Source organism: Halichoeres trimaculatus, unplaced genomic scaffold (genome assembly GCF_033239565.1).
Source record: "Halichoeres trimaculatus isolate MK-OKI-2021-1 unplaced genomic scaffold, fHalTri1.1 fHalTri1_scaffold_14, whole genome shotgun sequence".
Lineage (NCBI taxonomy): Eukaryota > Metazoa > Chordata > Actinopteri > Labriformes > Labridae > Halichoeres > Halichoeres trimaculatus.
In genome coordinates this window covers 33043312-33061899 of record NW_027437192.1, presented here as the reverse complement: position 1 = coordinate 33061899, position 18588 = coordinate 33043312, and the positions used below count along the sequence as shown (strand labels likewise).

General features: G+C 42.5%; 1 protein-coding gene across 2 annotated transcripts; it reads right to left on the bottom strand.

Annotated features, from left to right (window-relative positions):
* Positions 1-61: 61 nt before the first annotated feature.
* On the bottom strand, positions 62-17587 carry adck5 (aarF domain containing kinase 5). Of its 2 annotated transcripts, XM_074686530.1 has the most exons (15): positions 17450-17587; positions 13943-14028; positions 13706-13855; positions 13449-13524; positions 8929-9129; positions 8711-8851; positions 7890-8003; positions 7664-7795; positions 7496-7579; positions 7328-7409; positions 4764-4842; positions 4596-4687; positions 4259-4511; positions 2907-3023; positions 62-455 (listed from the first exon to the last, which is right to left on the bottom strand). In XM_074686530.1, the coding sequence occupies exons 1-15, from the start codon at positions 17471-17473 to the stop codon at positions 353-355; spliced, it is 1734 nt and encodes a 577-aa protein (XP_074542631.1). In that variant the 5' UTR covers positions 17474-17587; the 3' UTR covers positions 62-352. The 2 variants fall into 2 exon arrangements, with proteins under 2 accessions (XP_074542631.1, XP_074542632.1); XM_074686531.1 differs by lacking the exons at positions 13943-14028; positions 17450-17587 and having other exon boundaries at positions 8929-9124; positions 13706-13740.
* Positions 17588-18588: the final 1001 nt, after the last annotated feature.

Below are 18588 nucleotides of genomic sequence, written 5' to 3'. Positions count from 1 at the left end.
TGATCTTGATGCTACAAATCGCTGTCTGCTGTGATGAATGTCCTGACTCATGACATGAAACTGAATCTTAAAATCATTTTACTCAGATGGCGTTAAAAAACAGGCGTTAAAATACAAACACATATTAAAATGGTTAATTAAATTAAGAGATTCCAGCAGGTGGTTGGTCTCTGAGCTGCTGCAGAGGTTTTGGTGCTTCAGTCGTTCCTGCAGCTGGAAACGCTCTCACTCCTGTCAGAAGTCCGTCTGCCACCAGAGTCCAGGACGATTTGGTGAGGAGGAGCACCTGCAGCGCTGTGAGCAGCTGCACAGGTGAGACAAAGCTGTAGGTGTGTGTTTGGAATAGCATGGACTACCTCAGGTACTCGTACATCTCTGGGTCCAGAGATACGAGGCCGAAGAAGGACAGCGTGCTCAGGAACCAGCGGGTCACACTCATGGTCGCCATCTCCCACCTGCAGAGCAGAGCTTTCATCAGTACGTCAGAGCAAAGAGAGAGGAGGTGGTCCTGTTTCCACAGCATGGAGTACACACAGAATATCACCCAGAGTCAGTTCTAACTTAGATCATGGGCTCATTCAACACAGGATGAGGAGCAGAGAATTAAACAAGAGATTTCACCCAGAAACTTTCCCCTCTCCTAAAGACACAGACTCTGCAGGTCACAGCTCGCTCTGCTCTACCTGCTTTATGATACAGAGGGGCTCAGGTATGGAAGCACATCTCTGACCGTTAAAAAAATTAATATATATAAAAAGAGATAAAAATGTAAAGTTGGCTTTGTTGAGATTTTTTGCCAATATTAAGTCAAAGCTTTGACATCAAAATGTAAAAGTAAGTGATTAAAAAGTTTGAATCTGACCAAACATCGACTACATATGAAGAGTGAATAATGAGTGAACATATTAATCATGATTAAAAGAAACAGATTTTAGAATTAAAGTTAAACTATGGTATATTATCAAACTATTAACTAGTCCTGTCAGTAATCTTAAAATACAAAAACATTAATATTATGATTTGGACCAGTTCTCTAGACTTGGTGCTCTGGCTCCTTTAATATAACCCAGGTCTCAGACTCAGCAGTCTGTGGCTCTGTTTGGTTTGGTTTGTGTGTCACTGTCTGGTAAGTGTTCATAATGTAGTAAAGAGCATCCAGTGTGTTCAAATTCCTCTCTGGGGAAAAAGCTGGATTTCTCCACTAAAAATGTCTGTCCACTGAACGTCTGTCCACTGATGTTTTCCCTCCACTCCCTGATTGCTCATGAACCTGTGAGTTGTTTACCATCTGTCAAATTGGTGTTATTTAGGTTAAAAAAAAAAGTGTGTTTTGGTGGTTAACACCCTCATATCCCATGACCAACCATTGTACTCTGCAGCACTTGTGTTGTAGAGCAGTAACTGTTAAACAGTGAGGGGGTCTATTAGCTGTCTGCACAGGAATAGTTCTCATGGCTGGGTCAGTGAGGGATACAGAGAGTACAGTTCCAGCTGGAGAACAGGAATCTCATAATCATCACTTTATCTCATAATTTCAAATTTTATCTCATAATTATAACTGTCTTGTAATCTTGACATTTTTTAATTTTAAAATTTTTAGATTTTCTCTTAGTTTCAGCTTTTTATCTCATAGTTGTGAGTTCATCTCGTAATTATTACTTTTTAATTTTATAATTTTTATCACATAAGTTTGACTGCATAATTTCACCTTTATTTCTCTTAACTTTGACCTTTTTATCTTGTAAATATGACTCTGTATGGGCAAAAAAAAAAAAAAAATCTCAAGGCCAAGTTTTCATTGTTATGACTTCCATACTCAGGTGCCTCAACCCTCTCTGGTACTTCCTATATTCCTGTATTCATCCTCTCATGGTTATAAACATTGTTAGGGTCCAACATCAAGTTAAAAGACATCTCCCTCTCACTCATAAGTCCAATCTGGGGGAACAGTCTCTTGAATGGAGGACAACAATAATTGGTTACAAAAGAAAAACTAAAGACAGGAGACCCACATAACCCTGTAACAAAACATCTGAAATCATTGGAAGAAATATCAGATAAAAACAACACAGGTCACAATCAGTCTTTTACGTATTCCCCGTGAAGAAATGTTATCAGGACGTAAGAATTTATACTCTATCACCAGTAGAGGGGGCAATGACTGGGATTGTTTGGTGAGGGGCATAATCCTCAAGATCGGGGATCTCAAACTCGTGCCATGGAGGGCCAAGAGGCTGCAGGATTTCTTTCCAACCAAGAACTCCACCAGCTGGTTTCATTGATTACCTCACCTTCAAGCAGAAAGCAGGGACTAATCAGTGTAACCAGCTGGTGGAGTTCTTGGTTGGAAAGAAAACCTGCAGCCTTTTGGCCCTCCATGGCACGAGTTTGACATCCCTGCTCAAGATGCGCTGAAACACGAGGTAATGGACATTTCAGAGAGTCCTTTTACTGTGAACAGTCTGAGGCACACATGGGCAATAATCCTGCTGTCCAATCAGCATCTTGATATGCCACACCTGTTCTTGGCACCTGTGAGGTGGATGGAATATCTCAGCAAGGGACAAAAGCTCACTGACACACATTTAGACACGTTGGTGAACACTATTTGAGAGAAATGGTCTTTAGTGTTCAGAGATAAATTTTTAGATCTTTGAGTTCAGCTCATGAAAAACAGGAGCAAAAAAAAAAAAAGGATAAATTGTGTTCAGTGTATAAAAGCTCCCAGTAGCTGAGTCCTCAGAGTCTGTGAAGAGGCTTGAAGTGTGTAGAGATCTACATGATGATAAAACCATCAGAGACTGGCAGAGTGCGCCCTGATACACAGTACGCTGATGAGTGTTTACATGTTTGTTTCAGGATGTGAGAATCAATAAAAATCTGAGCTCTGTTTCTGATCAATTTACCTCAAGGCCAGCTCAAACTTCAAGCCTTCCCATGTTGATTTGATCCAACTAAAGATCCAGAGTCTGGTCAGGACTCCCATCCTCTCTGCCTGGATCCTCCCCCAGCCTCGCACCGCACTGAAAATGAGACAGGACGTCAGCTCTGTGTTTTAAAGAGCTTCTGACTCTGAGAGCTGCTACAGGCTGAAGGAAACTTAACATGAAGTGAAACACGTTAGCCTGAAATGATTCATACCTGTCAAATACAAACATTTTATTTTTGTAGTGAAACAGAAAACTGATTAAAAGACAAAAACTCAGAAGCATTGAAAACAACATTACAGACTGTCGACTGTAAGAGAGAATGCTTTGAACATCCTGTGTCACTGAATAATTTCAGACATGGAGAGTTTTTGTCAAAGTTTAATTAAAAACCTTTAAAAGTTTAACATCACATTAACATAACTGGTCCAGACTTGCCCCTATTTCCTATTTATGTCAAATCTGGGGTGATTGGCTGACATGTAAGGGAAAAAAAAAAGAATTTCTTATATTTGACGGGGTATGAGGGCTGTTCCACCAAATCAGTTCTATCTGTGTCCCCAGGTAATGAAATGTAGAAATATGTGATAAATGTACTGTAAAAAACATTTTGTATGAAGCCAAGTGTCCTGCACACTGATCTGATAGAATATATAAACATTCAGTTTGAAAGATTGATTAAAGCTTCTTCAAACACTGGAAAAATAGCGTTTGTTGACTGTCCCTACCTCTGAAATCAACTAGAATCATTTAAATCCTTTAACATTTTTTATGTTTTTGTGTTACTCCTTATCCCAACTTAAGTTTCCTAAAAAAAAAAAAAAAAAAGGAAAACACAGTATAGTTAAAATTCAGACTTCAGTTGTGACCCTGTGTTTTGTCTCAGTCCTGTTACCCTAACACCCCCCCCCCTCTGAAAACATTTGGAACATTCTATTTGTATCAGTAAGAGGAGCTAGCAGAGTTCCCTAGTCAGTTGATTATTAGTGTGAATATTAGTGGAGGTAAAGTTGATTTTTAAGGTTTTAACATTTTGGAGTTTTAATGACTTTAAAGCTGCTGTGAGGAGGATCTGTTTTCATTGGACTGCAGCGCCACCTTCTGGCCTGAAGTCTCACATACACTGTCGTAAAGATGTGACTTTTAACTCAGGGCTCCCAGAGAAATAAGCTCAGTGCTCAGAATGATTATTACAGGGTACTGACCCAGTGGGTTTTTATCCAGACATTCTAAAAGAATAAAACTTTTTATCACTTCAGGTCTGAGACCAAATGTGAACGTGCAGCCCAGAGCGCCCTCTCTGGACACCACTGACTCTGACTGAGCCTCACCTCTTGGCCATGACGCAGTAGCGATCCACAGGAGCTCCCAGCGTGATGTTGATGCTCCTGACCGTGTTGATGTTCCTGAAGACGAGCAGCATGGGCCGAGGCATCGACTTCAACACCTGCATGATGCTCTCAAAACGCTGCGTGGCCATTTCACGCATGTACGCTGTCTCCTCCCGACTCAGGATGTTGGACAGGCCCAGCTCCCGCATGTTGATGGGTCGCTGCAGCAGCATCTCAGAGAAGAGGAAATATTCTGGGATAACAAGTTGGAGCGTTAACTTCATGGAAACTCATCTTTTCCAGGTTTAGGTTGATGCATTACGACAGAATCTTTCACCTTTGACCCCGAGTGCGTTGGAGTACTTCTGCATGGCGGCCTCGTCTCTCAGGACGATGGACTTCCACAGCTTACACAGAGCAGCTCTGTCACTGAGGAGAAAGGTCAGAGGTTCAGCTGGAAGCAGAGAGTTCTCTGTGGTGTACCTGAGCAGACGGCGAGTCTTACTGCTGACTGAGGAACTCATACAGGCCGTGGTCCAGGAGCACCAGCTCTGCCTTCTTATCAGGACCTGGTCTCACCAGAACTGCAAACACAAAGACGGAAGTTCTGTTAAAAATGGAGTTCATTAGCTTACCTTCTGTGAAACGCTGAGTCCTAAACTGTAAGAGCGCCCCCTACAGCTGGGCCCCTTTCGTAGATGTCGCCCCCCTTTTCTCTGTCCTGTCTGCTCCAGATAACGCTGTAAGAAACACAGAACCTAGAAGAACGTTTGTTTCTCCCTTAGACTCTATAACCAGTATTTCTTTGTACACAAAAAAGGCTCCACCTGGATTTAACTCAGCAAACAGGTAGGAGCCTCCTGTTGGATAATTACTGCATGGGTGATTAACTTTCAGCTGGTAACAAGTCTTTTAATTCCAACTGGTGCAATGAGCTGCTTCTTGTTTCTTCAACAACCATGTGGAAAGACACATCCTGTGGTGGTGGAAAATATGTTAGTCTGTTGGAGAAGGGTCAAATCATTGACATGCATCAAGCAGAGAAAACATCTAAGGAGATTTCAGAAACTACTACAACTGGGTTAAGAACTGTCCAACGCATTATTACAAACTGGAAGGAAAACAACGGTAGAACTCAAGGCCATGTTTAATAGTGAAAGTAAAAGTGTTTTTCCACACGCACAATGAGAAGTGAACTCAAGGGATTGGGACTGAAGAGCTGTGTAGCCTTAAGAGAACCACTGATCAGTGAGGCTAACAGAAAAAAAGGCTTCAATCTGCTGGGGAGCATAAAGATTGGACTCTGGAGCAATGGGAGAAGGTCATGTGGTCTGATGAGTCCAGATTGACCCTGTTCCAGAGTGATGGGCCATCAGGGTAAGAAGAGAGGCAGATGAAGTGATCACCCATCATGCCTAGCACCTACTGTCCAAGCCTGTGGGGGCAGTCTATGATCTGGGGTTGCTGCAGTTGCTCAGGTCTAGGTTCAGCAACAGTCTGTGCTCAAAGAATGAGGTCAGCTGACTACCTGAATATACTGAATGACCAGGTTATTCCATCAATGGACTTTTTCTTCCCTGATGGCACGGCCATATTCCAAGATGCCAGTGCCAGGACTCATCGGGCTCAAACTGTGAAAGAGTGGTTCAGGGAGCATGACACATCATTTTCACACATGGACTGGCCCCCACAGAGTCCAGACCTGAACCCCATTGAGAATCTTTGGGATGTGCTGGAGAAGGCTTTGCTCAGCGGTCAGACTTTACCATCATCAATGAAAGATCTTGGTGAAAAATTAATGCAACACTGGATGGAAATAAATCTTCTGACATTGCAGAAGCTTATCCAAACAATGCCAGGCAGTGTATGTGAGCTGTCAATTTGCTTGTTTTTTGTTTGTTAATACATGTATAATGCAAAGTTCAATACATTTATTTAAAGTAAAGTCTAGACATAATCAAAAAAACAGCTGCTTCATCTGTCATCATGTCATTACACAATCACAGTTTTTCTCCACTGGTTTGGCTCATTTCTTGAAACAGAAATTACATTCTCAACACCATAGCTCACCTGCAAAAGCTCATTTCTCTCCCAATTCAGAGAGAGTCATATATGGTTTTCATGTTGCTGACTTATATTGACAACAGGCTGCTGTGCATGAGGTGACTCATACAGTGAAATGATGCTGAAATGTTTTGGAGGGACTGACCATTAGACTGAGACTCAACATTCAGTTTAGATCAACCAGATGTATTAACGTGAAAATTGTGCTAAATCTAGGCTAACTGTGCTAAATTTAGGCTATCTGAACTTTGTCGTTTGAAAAAATGAACAAAAGCATTTTCAATTTTGGGAGGGGGGGCAGTGCTGGTGCTGGCTATGTCCCAACCGATGTAAAAATCAAATCTACAGAACTGTGTTTTAATGATTATTTTGAACAAATCATACTGCAAATAATAAAAAACACAAACATGTATTCTAGTGTTAATTTTGAAGAGCAAACTTGATATTGGAGAAACCAGAGAGCACAAAAACTGAATATTCCAACACATGATTTGGATTTTTAGCTGAATAAATGATAGAGCCTGTTGACTTTCTGTACTAAATGAAAGTGACATATCAGCCAATGAGCCACTGTAAAATTGGTCACTGCTTGAAATTGATATTTAGTAAAAATGATAAGTATACCCCCTGGTCTCGAAGTGTACATATATAGTATAGAATCACTCCCATGCAGACGTGTAAAGATCAGAGGGCACGAACACAAGTAAAAAAAAGCAGCTTTACAGCAGAAATAAACATATTAACAACCTGGTTCATTGTTCTATCAGCACACACTGAACGAGGGGAGGTTTTTTTTATCACGCACTATTTTCAAAGTTTTTAAACTGACACCTTTTGCCCATATAAAGGCATGGCTGACTTAACAGATAGGTGGTCACCCTGTAGCTGTCTGCAAAGAGACACAGACCCGCCTCTTTCCCCCATCTTAACCCGAACAAAGCTAGGTCAAGTCTGATTATTAGCATTAGCTTATCCTAGATCTGTTTTTGTTTATCAAGTACCAACCGTTCCCAGGATGAGGGTCAGCGTGGATGAACCCTGTGTAGAAAATCTGCTCCGCAAACGTCCGGATCAGTTTATCAGCAGTCTGAAAACAAAAGGAGATGTGAAGGATCAGACTCTTTGGTTTTAGTCCTCTCTGAGTATTTTCTGTGGTATGGAGAGTGAACTTACATCCTTCAGACTCAGCCCTTGTCTTTTAATCTCTTCCACATTGTTGATCTTGCAGCCGTGGCAAAACTCAGCAGTCAACACTCTCTTTGAGCCAGAGGAGAAACAGATCGAAGCTTCAGCCCATGAAACAAAGGAGTCCAGTTATTTCTACCTTTATTATTAACTCACCTTACTGGTTTGTTCCCAGAACACTTTGGGCACAACAACGAAGCTGAAGTGTTTCAGCTCTTCAGCACACCTCTCAGAGTTCCTGGCCTCGTTCTCAAAGTCCAGCTCTTGAGCCAGCGTGCCCTTCAGGTCCTGCAGCAGGAAGAATAAAACTCCACCTTTGACTGAGTCAACGCTCATCACTGAGACATGTTCAGGGGGTTAAAATAAACAGCTGTTTTCTTACCTTTAAAACCCAGCGGAACCCAAAACTGGGGTGCATGAACTTCACAATGTCTAAGAGAATCTCCAGAGTCCTGATGTCACCATCAAACCGGTCCCTGAGGTCAATGTACTGCACCTTCAGAGGCAGAGGTCAACAGGTTAAACTAAGGGGGCCTTCACACCAACGTCCCTCGGTAATGCAACAAGCTTTTGAGAAAACATGCTAAAATATATATTTCATATCCAACAGGTCTCATCATAGATTTTTTGAATTGATGGATCATTCTTTATGATAGAATTTTCACGACCTCGTCCATCAAAATTACCGACAAGTAAAATATCCAGTGCAATGTCTGGATACAATGTACCAAAAACACAGACCATGGCCCAGACTTACAAGAGTGAGAACACTCCAAGCCAGACCAGAAGGTCTGTGTTAAATTGAACCCCTTTACTTTAAATCTTAGTGATACAAACCTACAGTGGCTGGTAGACATCTTGTGATATCCTCATGGCACTTATATTTCTATATATACAGGTAAAGTGTCATCTTACATTCAGCTTTATGAAACAGTCATGTCACAACTTTAGCATTATAGCTATGTGTATCATAGCTGAAGTTAAAAAATAAAGATTTATTAACTTTCATAACTTTTTCTGTCCATTGGGAACACTGACCTCTTTTCAATTCTGTTGTGGCTGTACTTTCATTGTCTTCTTATGTTTGCATTCGTGTTTTGGCGTTTGAAAATCGTCTGACACCTACCAGCCACCGTACAAACCTCCCTCCCTGAGAAATCTAGGATATGGTATCAGTAACTTTAGTTCCAGGAACATGCTGACCTTCACAGCCACCGGAGTCCCGTCAAATAGCTCAGCCTTATGAACCTGGGCCAGGCTGGCAGCAGCGATGGGATCCTGGTCAAAGGTTTTAAAAAGCTGCTCCGGGGTTTTGTTAAAGTCTTCTTGAAAGAGAGCATCCACCTGTCAGAAAGACAAACAGGAGGCTGAGAAAAGGGGTGCTCTCCTCTCTGAGGCCTTGTCTGTGCTGGTGTTCTCACCTCTTTGTACTTCCTGTTCAAGGCCTTGTCTTCAAGTATCTGCAGGGTGCGGATGTATTCTGGGGGCAGGAGGTGGTTAAAGGAGCACAGACCTTGGCCCAGCTTGATGTATATTCCTCCGTTCCTGATGGCTCCGTCCACCATGCACTCTGCTGCCCTCTGGTGGCAGGCTGACATCTCAGCCAGGTAGGGTGGGCTGTTCTAGCAGGGGAGAGCAGTCAGACGTGATCCTCCTTACAGTACTCACACACAGCAGAGGAAAACGGTGAATAAAGATCAGGACATTCATCGAGTAGAGCATCAAAAATCAGACATTTTTCTGGCTTGATACCAAATCCTGTTTTTACAGAGAGACTTTAACCAAACCCTGACAAAAGAAGTGAGAGCTACTTTCTCAAAGAGTTTGGTTTCTGCTTTCCTTAATTCAAACACGGATATAAAGAAACATCCTGGATGTTCAAACTGAGTATGTGCAGATTTTCAAACCTCTACATGTTCATGGTTTGTAGAAATCACTGAATCTGTTTGTGAACTGATCAAAACAGAGTTCCCCACAAAATCTTCATGAGACCTGTTGAATTAATGAGGTTATCACATAAAGACCTCTTAACCTGTTCATGGAATGTTGGAGAGGCCGGGCCTCAATCATCAAGGTCTGTCTTTAGCTTTGCATCTCACAAGCCTTGAGACGGCTGGCCAATCAGAGAGAAGGGCTGGGTTATGCTTTCTGCACAACACATGGTGCAGGGAAATGAGATTTGCACTAGAGGCTTGTAAAACTTTCAACACTCTGAACAGGGTCAACTGCAGGGGTCAATGTACTGCCAACGCGTGTCCATGTGTCTCCGTGCAGAAGTTAGACATATTTTGGAGCAGCAGAAAAGGGTTGCCCAATATATCATTTCAATATCGTCATCACGATATATGCCTGCGCAATATTCAAATCCCAAGGTAATGCGATACATGCAATACGTTGTGCTTGTTCTACAAATGTCTCTAAACATTACTTTTCATTGATTCATATCCAGCAAAATATTCAGGCCTACAAAAGATGTGGGGCAAATTGATTGATGGAACCTCTGTGCAAGAGTAGGTCATTAAAAAGTCAGAGCCAAGAGAACATAGCATACCAAAGATGCATTACTTCAGGTATCATCCAATTTGAGATTTTACCCCCTCCTTCCCTACTGATACAGATAAGGGGGTGGCTGGAAGACTGTCATAGCCTCGATACCAAACAGAGGGGATGTGTCTCTAGGTTGTACCATATAGTCTAAAACAGTAGCCACGTATTCATGGACCCAAATATTCCGCTTGCATTTGGTTTATTTGCTCAAATGGAAAGAATTTAACCTTTGTATACACCTCATTCTGAAAGAAAAGAGCCAATCCGAATGGACATTTAATCTGTTTCACAGGGGTGGAATATTCCTTTCCCCAAACCGATCGAGGAATCATGTATCCACTCAGATGGAAAGTTGTCAGGGTGCGTTCTTTCAGCGCATGCTCAGATATGACGTAAGACGCAACAAGAGAAGTTCCTCAACTTAAAAAATGGCGGTGAGCCATCAGCACTGGACTGCTGCAGAAAGTTTGTTTTTGATCCAAACTTTGAAAGAAATGAACATAATTTCAAGACTGGACGGACGACAAACTCGCAATACAGAGTATTGAAACACAGTGATTAACAAACTGTCGTCCTCCAGCTTTGATAAATCTTGTGGTGTTTGCGTTTTTCTGTGCATGCCCCATTGACTATTCTGTTTGATTATAGCGGCACATGTAGACCAGAGATTGGAATATTCCTTTCCATGTATACTAGTGTTTTCGGAAAAGTCATTCAGAAAGATTCATTCAGAAAGACAAAAAACTCCTGTAACCGTGGCTACTGTTACCCAACCCTGGTCCTGGAGGACCCCTGCCCTGCATGTTTTAGATGTTACCCCACTCCAGCACACCTGATTCAAATGAATGGCTCGTTATCAGGCTCGAGCAGAGCTTGATGACGAGCTGATCATGTGAATCAGGTGTGTTGGAGTCAGGAACATAAAAAACATGCAGGGCAGGGGTCCTCCAGGACCAGGGTTGAGAAACACTTGTCTGAGGCCCTCCTCACACGAGGACGGCCCCGTATTGTCTTGGCGTTGGCATCAAAACATGTATCGCTGTTTACACATCGTATTGTGCATAGGCTTGTGCATTTACATGACAGCGCAAAACTGACGTTGGGTTGCTGGTCTGAGGCCCATATCACGAAGCGCGGTCAACTTATCCGCGGTAACTCACACCTATCCAGGATTGAGTGACCGTAACACAGGCAATCAGGATAATCGATAGCACGACGCGAGTTATCAACACGGTAACTTAACCCAGGATTGTCTCATCAAGAGCCGTGAACGCGCACGTACAAGAGGAGGGCTCAGAGGCAGCTGACCAATCACAATCATGAGCGACAAAGAAAGCTCCGTACTTCACCACTGAAGAGCAGCGGCTGATAATGCAGCACTACAAGGAAGAGAGAAGCAATAACTCGGTAGGGGGGAACACGGTAGCAGCGGCCAACTGCAGGCAAAATGCATTTCAACGCATAGCGGACTGTGTAAATGCCTAAGTTACTCATCAGTGGCTCAGTATGATAGTGATCACACTTCTAAATCTCATAAAATAATAAATGCTTCGGTGAAAATAACTTGCGTGTTTTCCAATTATCATGTCATTCTCCCAGATGTAATCCTTCTGGAGTCAGAAGAACATGAGAGCAGATAAAAAACAAATACAAGAACATCATCACGTCTGATAAGTCTGTTTCAAGCAGTGGCGATTGCTCTAAGACTGCAAGGGAAGCTCAGCTTCCCCTAAAATGTTCCCAAAAAAGTGGTGATATGTTCTGTTGTGTGTAGCCTACATTTCATTGACTAAATCTGCGCTAGAATTCCTTCATCTTTTGTTCAGAATCAGCTCCTATCACAGGTAACTGGCTCCACCTCCTTCTCATTCATCCTGGGAACGCTATGAATTTGTCCCTAAATTATGTGAGGGCAGCAGCCAACACGGGATGCCGTAAACTTGCTCAGCCGCTCCGTCTCTCCGACAGAGTGCATGTAGCTGCCCGTGGCAAGGAACCGCAGGGCGATGCACCACGTCTGTGGGACAGTCAGTGCACCGCTCCTGCGGGTTGCATGGGCAATGTACGGCTCTAATATTTCACAGAGGTAGAGTAGTCCGGGCCGTGAGAACCTACAACTCTCATACAGGGAATCGTCGCTTTGATCGAGTGGATCCGATCGATCTTTAAACACCCTTTCTCTTCGTAACTCTTCTTACAACTTGTGTGCCTCTGTCCACCGGGTTCGGGAGAAAAGGTCAGGCCATTGTTTCTGAGAAGCCGATTGGCCAGTGGGAGGGGCTTTTGTATAGGATCGTCTTCAACCTCCAACTTGTCCTGCTCCAGAGCAGGATAGCCGTTCGGAATAGGTCACCATGGTGATCTACTCTGATAAAAAAGGAACCGGCTTCGTGCTATCGGTATATGATATAGGCCTCTGGTTCTGCTCCGAGGCGAATTCCACGTCAACAAGTGCTCATGCACATGTAACATGCTGCATCTCTGCATGAGCACTTGTTGTTGTTGTTGCCGTAGCTGGGAAAATGTTGATATAATAGTCGAAGCAATATTTGTAGCTGCTGGAACAATATCAGAATCAGTCCGCCTTTGTTCGCCATTGTTATTGTTGTTGTGTATGACAACGTGGGTGGGGGGCGGGGAGTAGGAGGGATGCTATGAGGTCACCGTCTTTTCCGGACTTTTCTGTTTATACCAAATACAGCATGAAGACGAATACGCAGAAATCCACCTGCAGACCCGTTTTCAAACAAGATGCGGAGTCATGGGCAAATACGCGTCTCCGTGTGTCGATATCACCGGATCGATAGTTTATTTGACCGGAGTGGTAGAAATTCATACTCATGTAAAGCCCATCCACCACCTGCCACACTTTCTAACATGTTTTTCTCTTGTCTTTCAATTCTGGCACTCTGTTTGAAACTTTCTCTTCTGTATCACACAATTTCTCACCTGATCCTTTAATTCCTATTTCTGGTTTGACTCTGACTGAGACCCTCATGAGACCCTCATTTTCACCTGACAGGTCCAGAAAAAAGTCTTATTTCAAGATATAAAAAGACAAAATATCACCTGAGTTGTCTGTAAAGTATATAAAAAATTGCCAAAGGGTTAAGAAAAAAAGGTTGTTTATTTTCTTGTATTAACACATTTTTCTTTTTTCAATAATCTTGATGAGAACATTTTTGGAGCACATCATTCAAGCCATTATTTTTGTCTTTTCATATTTGGACATTAGACTTTTTTTCTGGACCTGTCAGGTGAATGTGGCTCATATTACGACTAAGAATAAGACATTATTCTTGCTGTGTGAGAACCTCTGGCCTAACAGGTTTAGAAAGACAGTCACGCTGATGAATCTTACAGCGGTCTATTTTCACTGCATGATGAAACTTACCTCATCTAGACCTCGAAGAGCCACATTGGTGGTCCACCAGTAATCCACAGAGATGTAGATTCCTACAGAGAGAGATCTGAGGACAGGCAGAGATAAGAGGCTGGTGATTCTTCAGAGGGTTTGGAACTGACTTTCTGAATGTGTCACTACCAGCACTGTCCAAGATCCAATCATTGTCACCAACAGTCTCAGGTGAGCTGGTCCTCTCTTTAACTTATCACTGATTCTCTGAGCTACATCTGTTGACAAGGACTCACCTGAAGAAGCGACCAAACCCTTCCACCACAATCCTCATCTTCCTCCTCGCTCTGGGGTCTGACGCAGCATATTTGACACCCACTGCTAACGGTACACCCACTGAGATACCAACGAGCGTCTTCCACAACAGCCCTCTTCGTTTACCTTCCCTAGAAGAAGAAAACATAACGTCACATGACAGGAACATGATATCACATGGCTTCATCTGTGATTACTGCCTGGGCGTCACATGGTACCTGAGTGAGCTGAGGGATCTGGTGGTCTGGAGGGAATAACCATGATGTCTTTGGAGAAGTGACATGTGGCGGAAACACAACCTGAACTGAAGAGGTAGAAGCACAAATTCATTTGTTTATTTATTCATTATAATTAGGGCTGCCATTTAACGCGTTGATTAGATTAATTAATCACACCACAAATTAACGAGTTATAAAAATTAACGCAGATTAATCTGGATCCCAAACCAGCGAGGCGTTCAAAGACGCATTTAGTTTCAAATGTCTAGCATTTACAAACCGTTTGTCCTACTTGGAAAAAGTGGTGTTCTCATCAGATTTTCAAATTTCCGACGGTCCCTGAATGTTTCACACCTGACGTCTGCAACATGCTTTAAACCGGGGGAGGGGGGGCGTTTAAAGGGACTGCCGTCCACATCTCGTATATTCATACGTTCTTTTTGAAAATCTACAGAAAATCAAACGTTTGCTCTAGCTCAATTCTGTAAAAGAAAACAGATAATTTTACACTCTTTACTGCATTAAACAAGCCCTGAATGATCGATAAATGTCTTGTATTTAAATCTAAAGAATTGTTAGAAAATTTGCTTCCATCTTCCTGGTGTCATGTTTCAGCTTGGGGCTGCTCTGCACCAATGAGCAACAGTTTGTGTGTTCAGAGCATGTGAAACTGAAAATACTTCACTTTTCTTTGATCCAAGACTTGAATAAAGTGTCTGTACATAGTTCCTCACAGTTTTTAGCCTTTAGCCCTGGTTCTCCTGACCTCATAGAAGTATAGAAGTTCATATTGCAGTGAAAATTGAGTCCACATCGAGTAAAAATGTGAACAGAAGCAAAAAACGTCCTAAAAATTAAATCATCAAATCTTAGGTGCAGGACTGTGTAGGTTTTGTAAAGATAGAACCATAACACTTTTTCATTTGTTCCTTTTGCCTCAGGGTACCTAAAAATGTGTTGTATATACTCCCACCTTATTTTTAAATGTTTTTTTAGTGTTTTTTTAATGTAATTTAATGTCCTGGAATTCAAATTCTTTATTTTGGGACCTTAAGCAGATATGAGATTAAAATGCGATTAATTGGATTAATTAATTACAAATCCTGTAATTAATTAGATTAATTTTTTTGATCGCCTGACAGCACTGATTTTAATCAGAACTGTTGGTAACTTAAAGAGGGGTAATTTTGACACCCATACATCACATGATGCTCCAAAATATTAACAGCTCAAAAATAATCTCCATTTTTCTTTCCCTGCTGTTTTCAGCTTATTTCAGCTTCGATCTGACACACGTCATTTTAGCTGCTGTCCCTTTAAGGCTCCCTGCCTCACAAACCCCCTCCACACTGATTGGCCAGCCCTCTAGAGGCCTTGAGGTCGACCTTGGTGTTTGAGGCACACCACTCCAAAAGTATCCTATAAGCTCATCATTTCAGCAAGTTTTGTAAAGGTCTCGTGAAGAGCTCTTGCTATTTTTCATTCCATTAAACCCCCTTCCCTCTGATTGATCAGCCTTCTTCTTCTGAAGGCTTGCTGGATACAGTGCAAAGGACAGTCCCTGATGTTTGAGGCCCTGCCTTTCCAACATGCAATGAACAGGTTAAGAGGTCCATGTGTGGTGACGTCATCATTTCAGCAGGTGTCCTGAAGATCTTGTTGAGATCCTTTTTTAAAGAATGTGTTTTGATCAGTTCACAGACAGAGCCAAGGATTTCTACAACATATGAATATGTGGACGTTTGAAAATCTGCATGTTCAGTCTGAACATCCAGCATTGATCAATTTTATGTGTGTTAAACATGGGAAGGCAGAATACCCCCTCTTTATGTTTTCTATATGTGTTTCATGTGTTTTCCAAAGATATTACCATCAAGGGTTCTCAGAAGGTCACTGTTTATCAGTAGTATCATCTTATATAATAGTGCGCACTGCGCAGACATATCAGCTTGGCTCCAAGCTTAGTTACATCTACATAGGACTGAAAGAGACATCGTTATCATAGCATCAGTGTTGGGAATAATGGCGTTAAAACTAAAAACTTGGCTCACTCAGCCAGGAACAAGCAGGGAGCTGAATGTAAGGAAAGGCGTCAGGCACACAAGGGATGATGAGAACAATTGTGTTGATATGTCTCTTACAAAGAGCTGATGCTAGAGTCAACTATTCATCAACAAATATCACACAGCTACCTGTGTGTGTCTGTGTAACCTGCAGCCAGAGAGGATCTCCTGCAGTGTTTTTGGATTAAACCAACTCCAGGGAGAGGGGTGGATGCTTTCCAGGTTTGAGTGTAAGGCACAAGTAGACGACTTGTTTTGACTTAAAAAAATAGAGATATAGATCAAGTCGGGAGTGAAGTCAGAGAAAGGGTTAAAAAGCAGGAGAATCCCTCCTAAATCAGGAGAGTTGTCAGGTCTATCTGACCTGGATCACTCAGACAGACTCAGAACAGGAGCTTCAGATTTAATATGAGCAAGTGCTGAGCGGTATGTGGGTTAAAACTGGAGTTTTCAGGATGGAAGTAAACAGACACCACTTCAGCATCAGAGATGGAAAAGGCAAGAACCATTGACTGTATATAGAGTGGACAGTGTGGCTCTACCATTTACCATCGTACAGTTTTGAAGCCAAAATTTCCCCTGTCACAGGCACAGCCTTTGGCAGCAGTTGTGCAGCCAGAGTCTGTGCAGTAGAGTGTGAGGGACTCTGGGAGAATCTGACTGGAGCCTCATCTGTTTGGTTTAGCTCTCATGTTTATGCACAAGTCTAATTACTTCCCATAGCTTTATGGGCTGCAAACATCAGTTGATTATTATTACTGACCTGAAGCCAGGTTCACAGACAGGCCTCAGTGCTGGGAAGAGAGTCAGCAGTGTGTGTGTTTATGTTTGTGTGCCATGTTTACAGAGAAGGGAGAAGAAGTAGTGAGGGGATTTAAGATCAAGGCCAGTATGGTCAGCCGGGGGCTCTGTTGTTTTTGTTCGCTGTCTGCATGTGAGGGACAAAATGTCTCTGGAGCTGACAAATTGATGTGTGGATAGCACCAAGTCAGGGACCTGAGCCCTGAAACATCAAACACTCTGACACTCAGGTCCGAAAAGGACTCTCACGACATGAATGAATCACACAGCTGTTAATGAGGAGGGGTAATATGCTGTTGTCTAATCTGATCCTGAGTAAAATGAAAACATGTCTGTTTTAACACTGAGAAACAGGAGCAACAAAGGTTTAAACTAGTAAAAAAATACCACATTGACAGTTGCGTTCTTTGAATTTCAAGTTATGACTCTCACCTTCATTTTCTTGAACTTTTTAACGAAACAACATCTCTGATTTCACAACACCCCAGTGCATGGTTAAACCCCTGGTAGTTTCTGCTAATACGAGCAGCCGGCTCTCTGTTGACGCTAACGGGGCTAGCTGACGGTCAACGTGCTAATTGGAGCTCCCTCAGTAACACTGAGCAGACCCGGATGCAAATATAAAGAGATATGGTTTATTTACCCCTTTAATGGTCCCTCCAGACATTCTGTCCTGGATCCAAACAGCTCTGATTGAATGAAGTGTCTGTACCAAGGTGTCTTTCCCAATGTGACAGTGCTTAGGACCACCTCCTCAGAGCGGGGAGGGCAAACCAACGACTGTATGATACGTACAAAGAGTAACAAACAGAACAAGAGGATGGCTGCGCACGGACTTCCGTTCTCGCTGTAACGCAGCTGTCTATTAGCTTTCCCTTAAAATGTTCAAATGTCTGTCAGTCTGAGTGTTAATCTGACATGGTTTGAATATAACTGTCATTTTTCAAACTTTAAAATATTTATGTTAGACTTTGTTATTGAAATAAAAAATTATAAAAATAAAGAACAACTGAATCTAAGTTTAAAGGGCCTGCTTTAAAAAAGTAGGTTTCAGTCAACTGGAGCGCTGCTTCCCAGAGCAAAAATAACCGCAAATTATCTCCCCATTTAACTCTGGAAAAAAAACTGTGATGTGAGCTTTTTTTTGATTAAATATCGTATATATGATATTTTATATTATAACACGAGACAATGCAGAAGTGTTAAAATCTGTAGTTCCTTGAGTGTCTGCTTGAGGCTGGCTCCAAAAGTACCTAAAACCACATAGAGAACTTTCCAGAAGGACAACCATCTCTGCAGCAATCCACCAATCGAGCCTGTATGGTAGAGAGGCCAGGGGAAGACACCCTTTAGTAAAAGGCTCATGGCAGCCCACCTGGAGTCTGCCTAAAGGCCCCTGAAGGATTCTCAGACCAGGAGAAAGAAAATCCTCTGCTCTGATTGGACAAAGATTGAACTCTTTGGTGTGAATGCCAGGCGTCAGGTTTGGAGGAAACCAGGCCCCACTCATCACCTGGACCATACCATCCCTACAGTGAGGCATGGTGGTGTCAGCATCATGCTGTGGGGATGTTTTCCAGCAGCAGGAACTGGGAGACCAGTCAGGATTGAGGGGAAGATGAATGCAGCAATGTACAGAGACATCCTGGATGAAAACCTGCTCCAGAGAACTTTGGACCTCAGACTGGGGCCATGGTTCATCTTTTATCAGGACAAAGACCCCGAGACCACAGCCAAGATACCAAAGGAGGAGCTTCAAGATGACTCAGTGAAGGTCCTTGA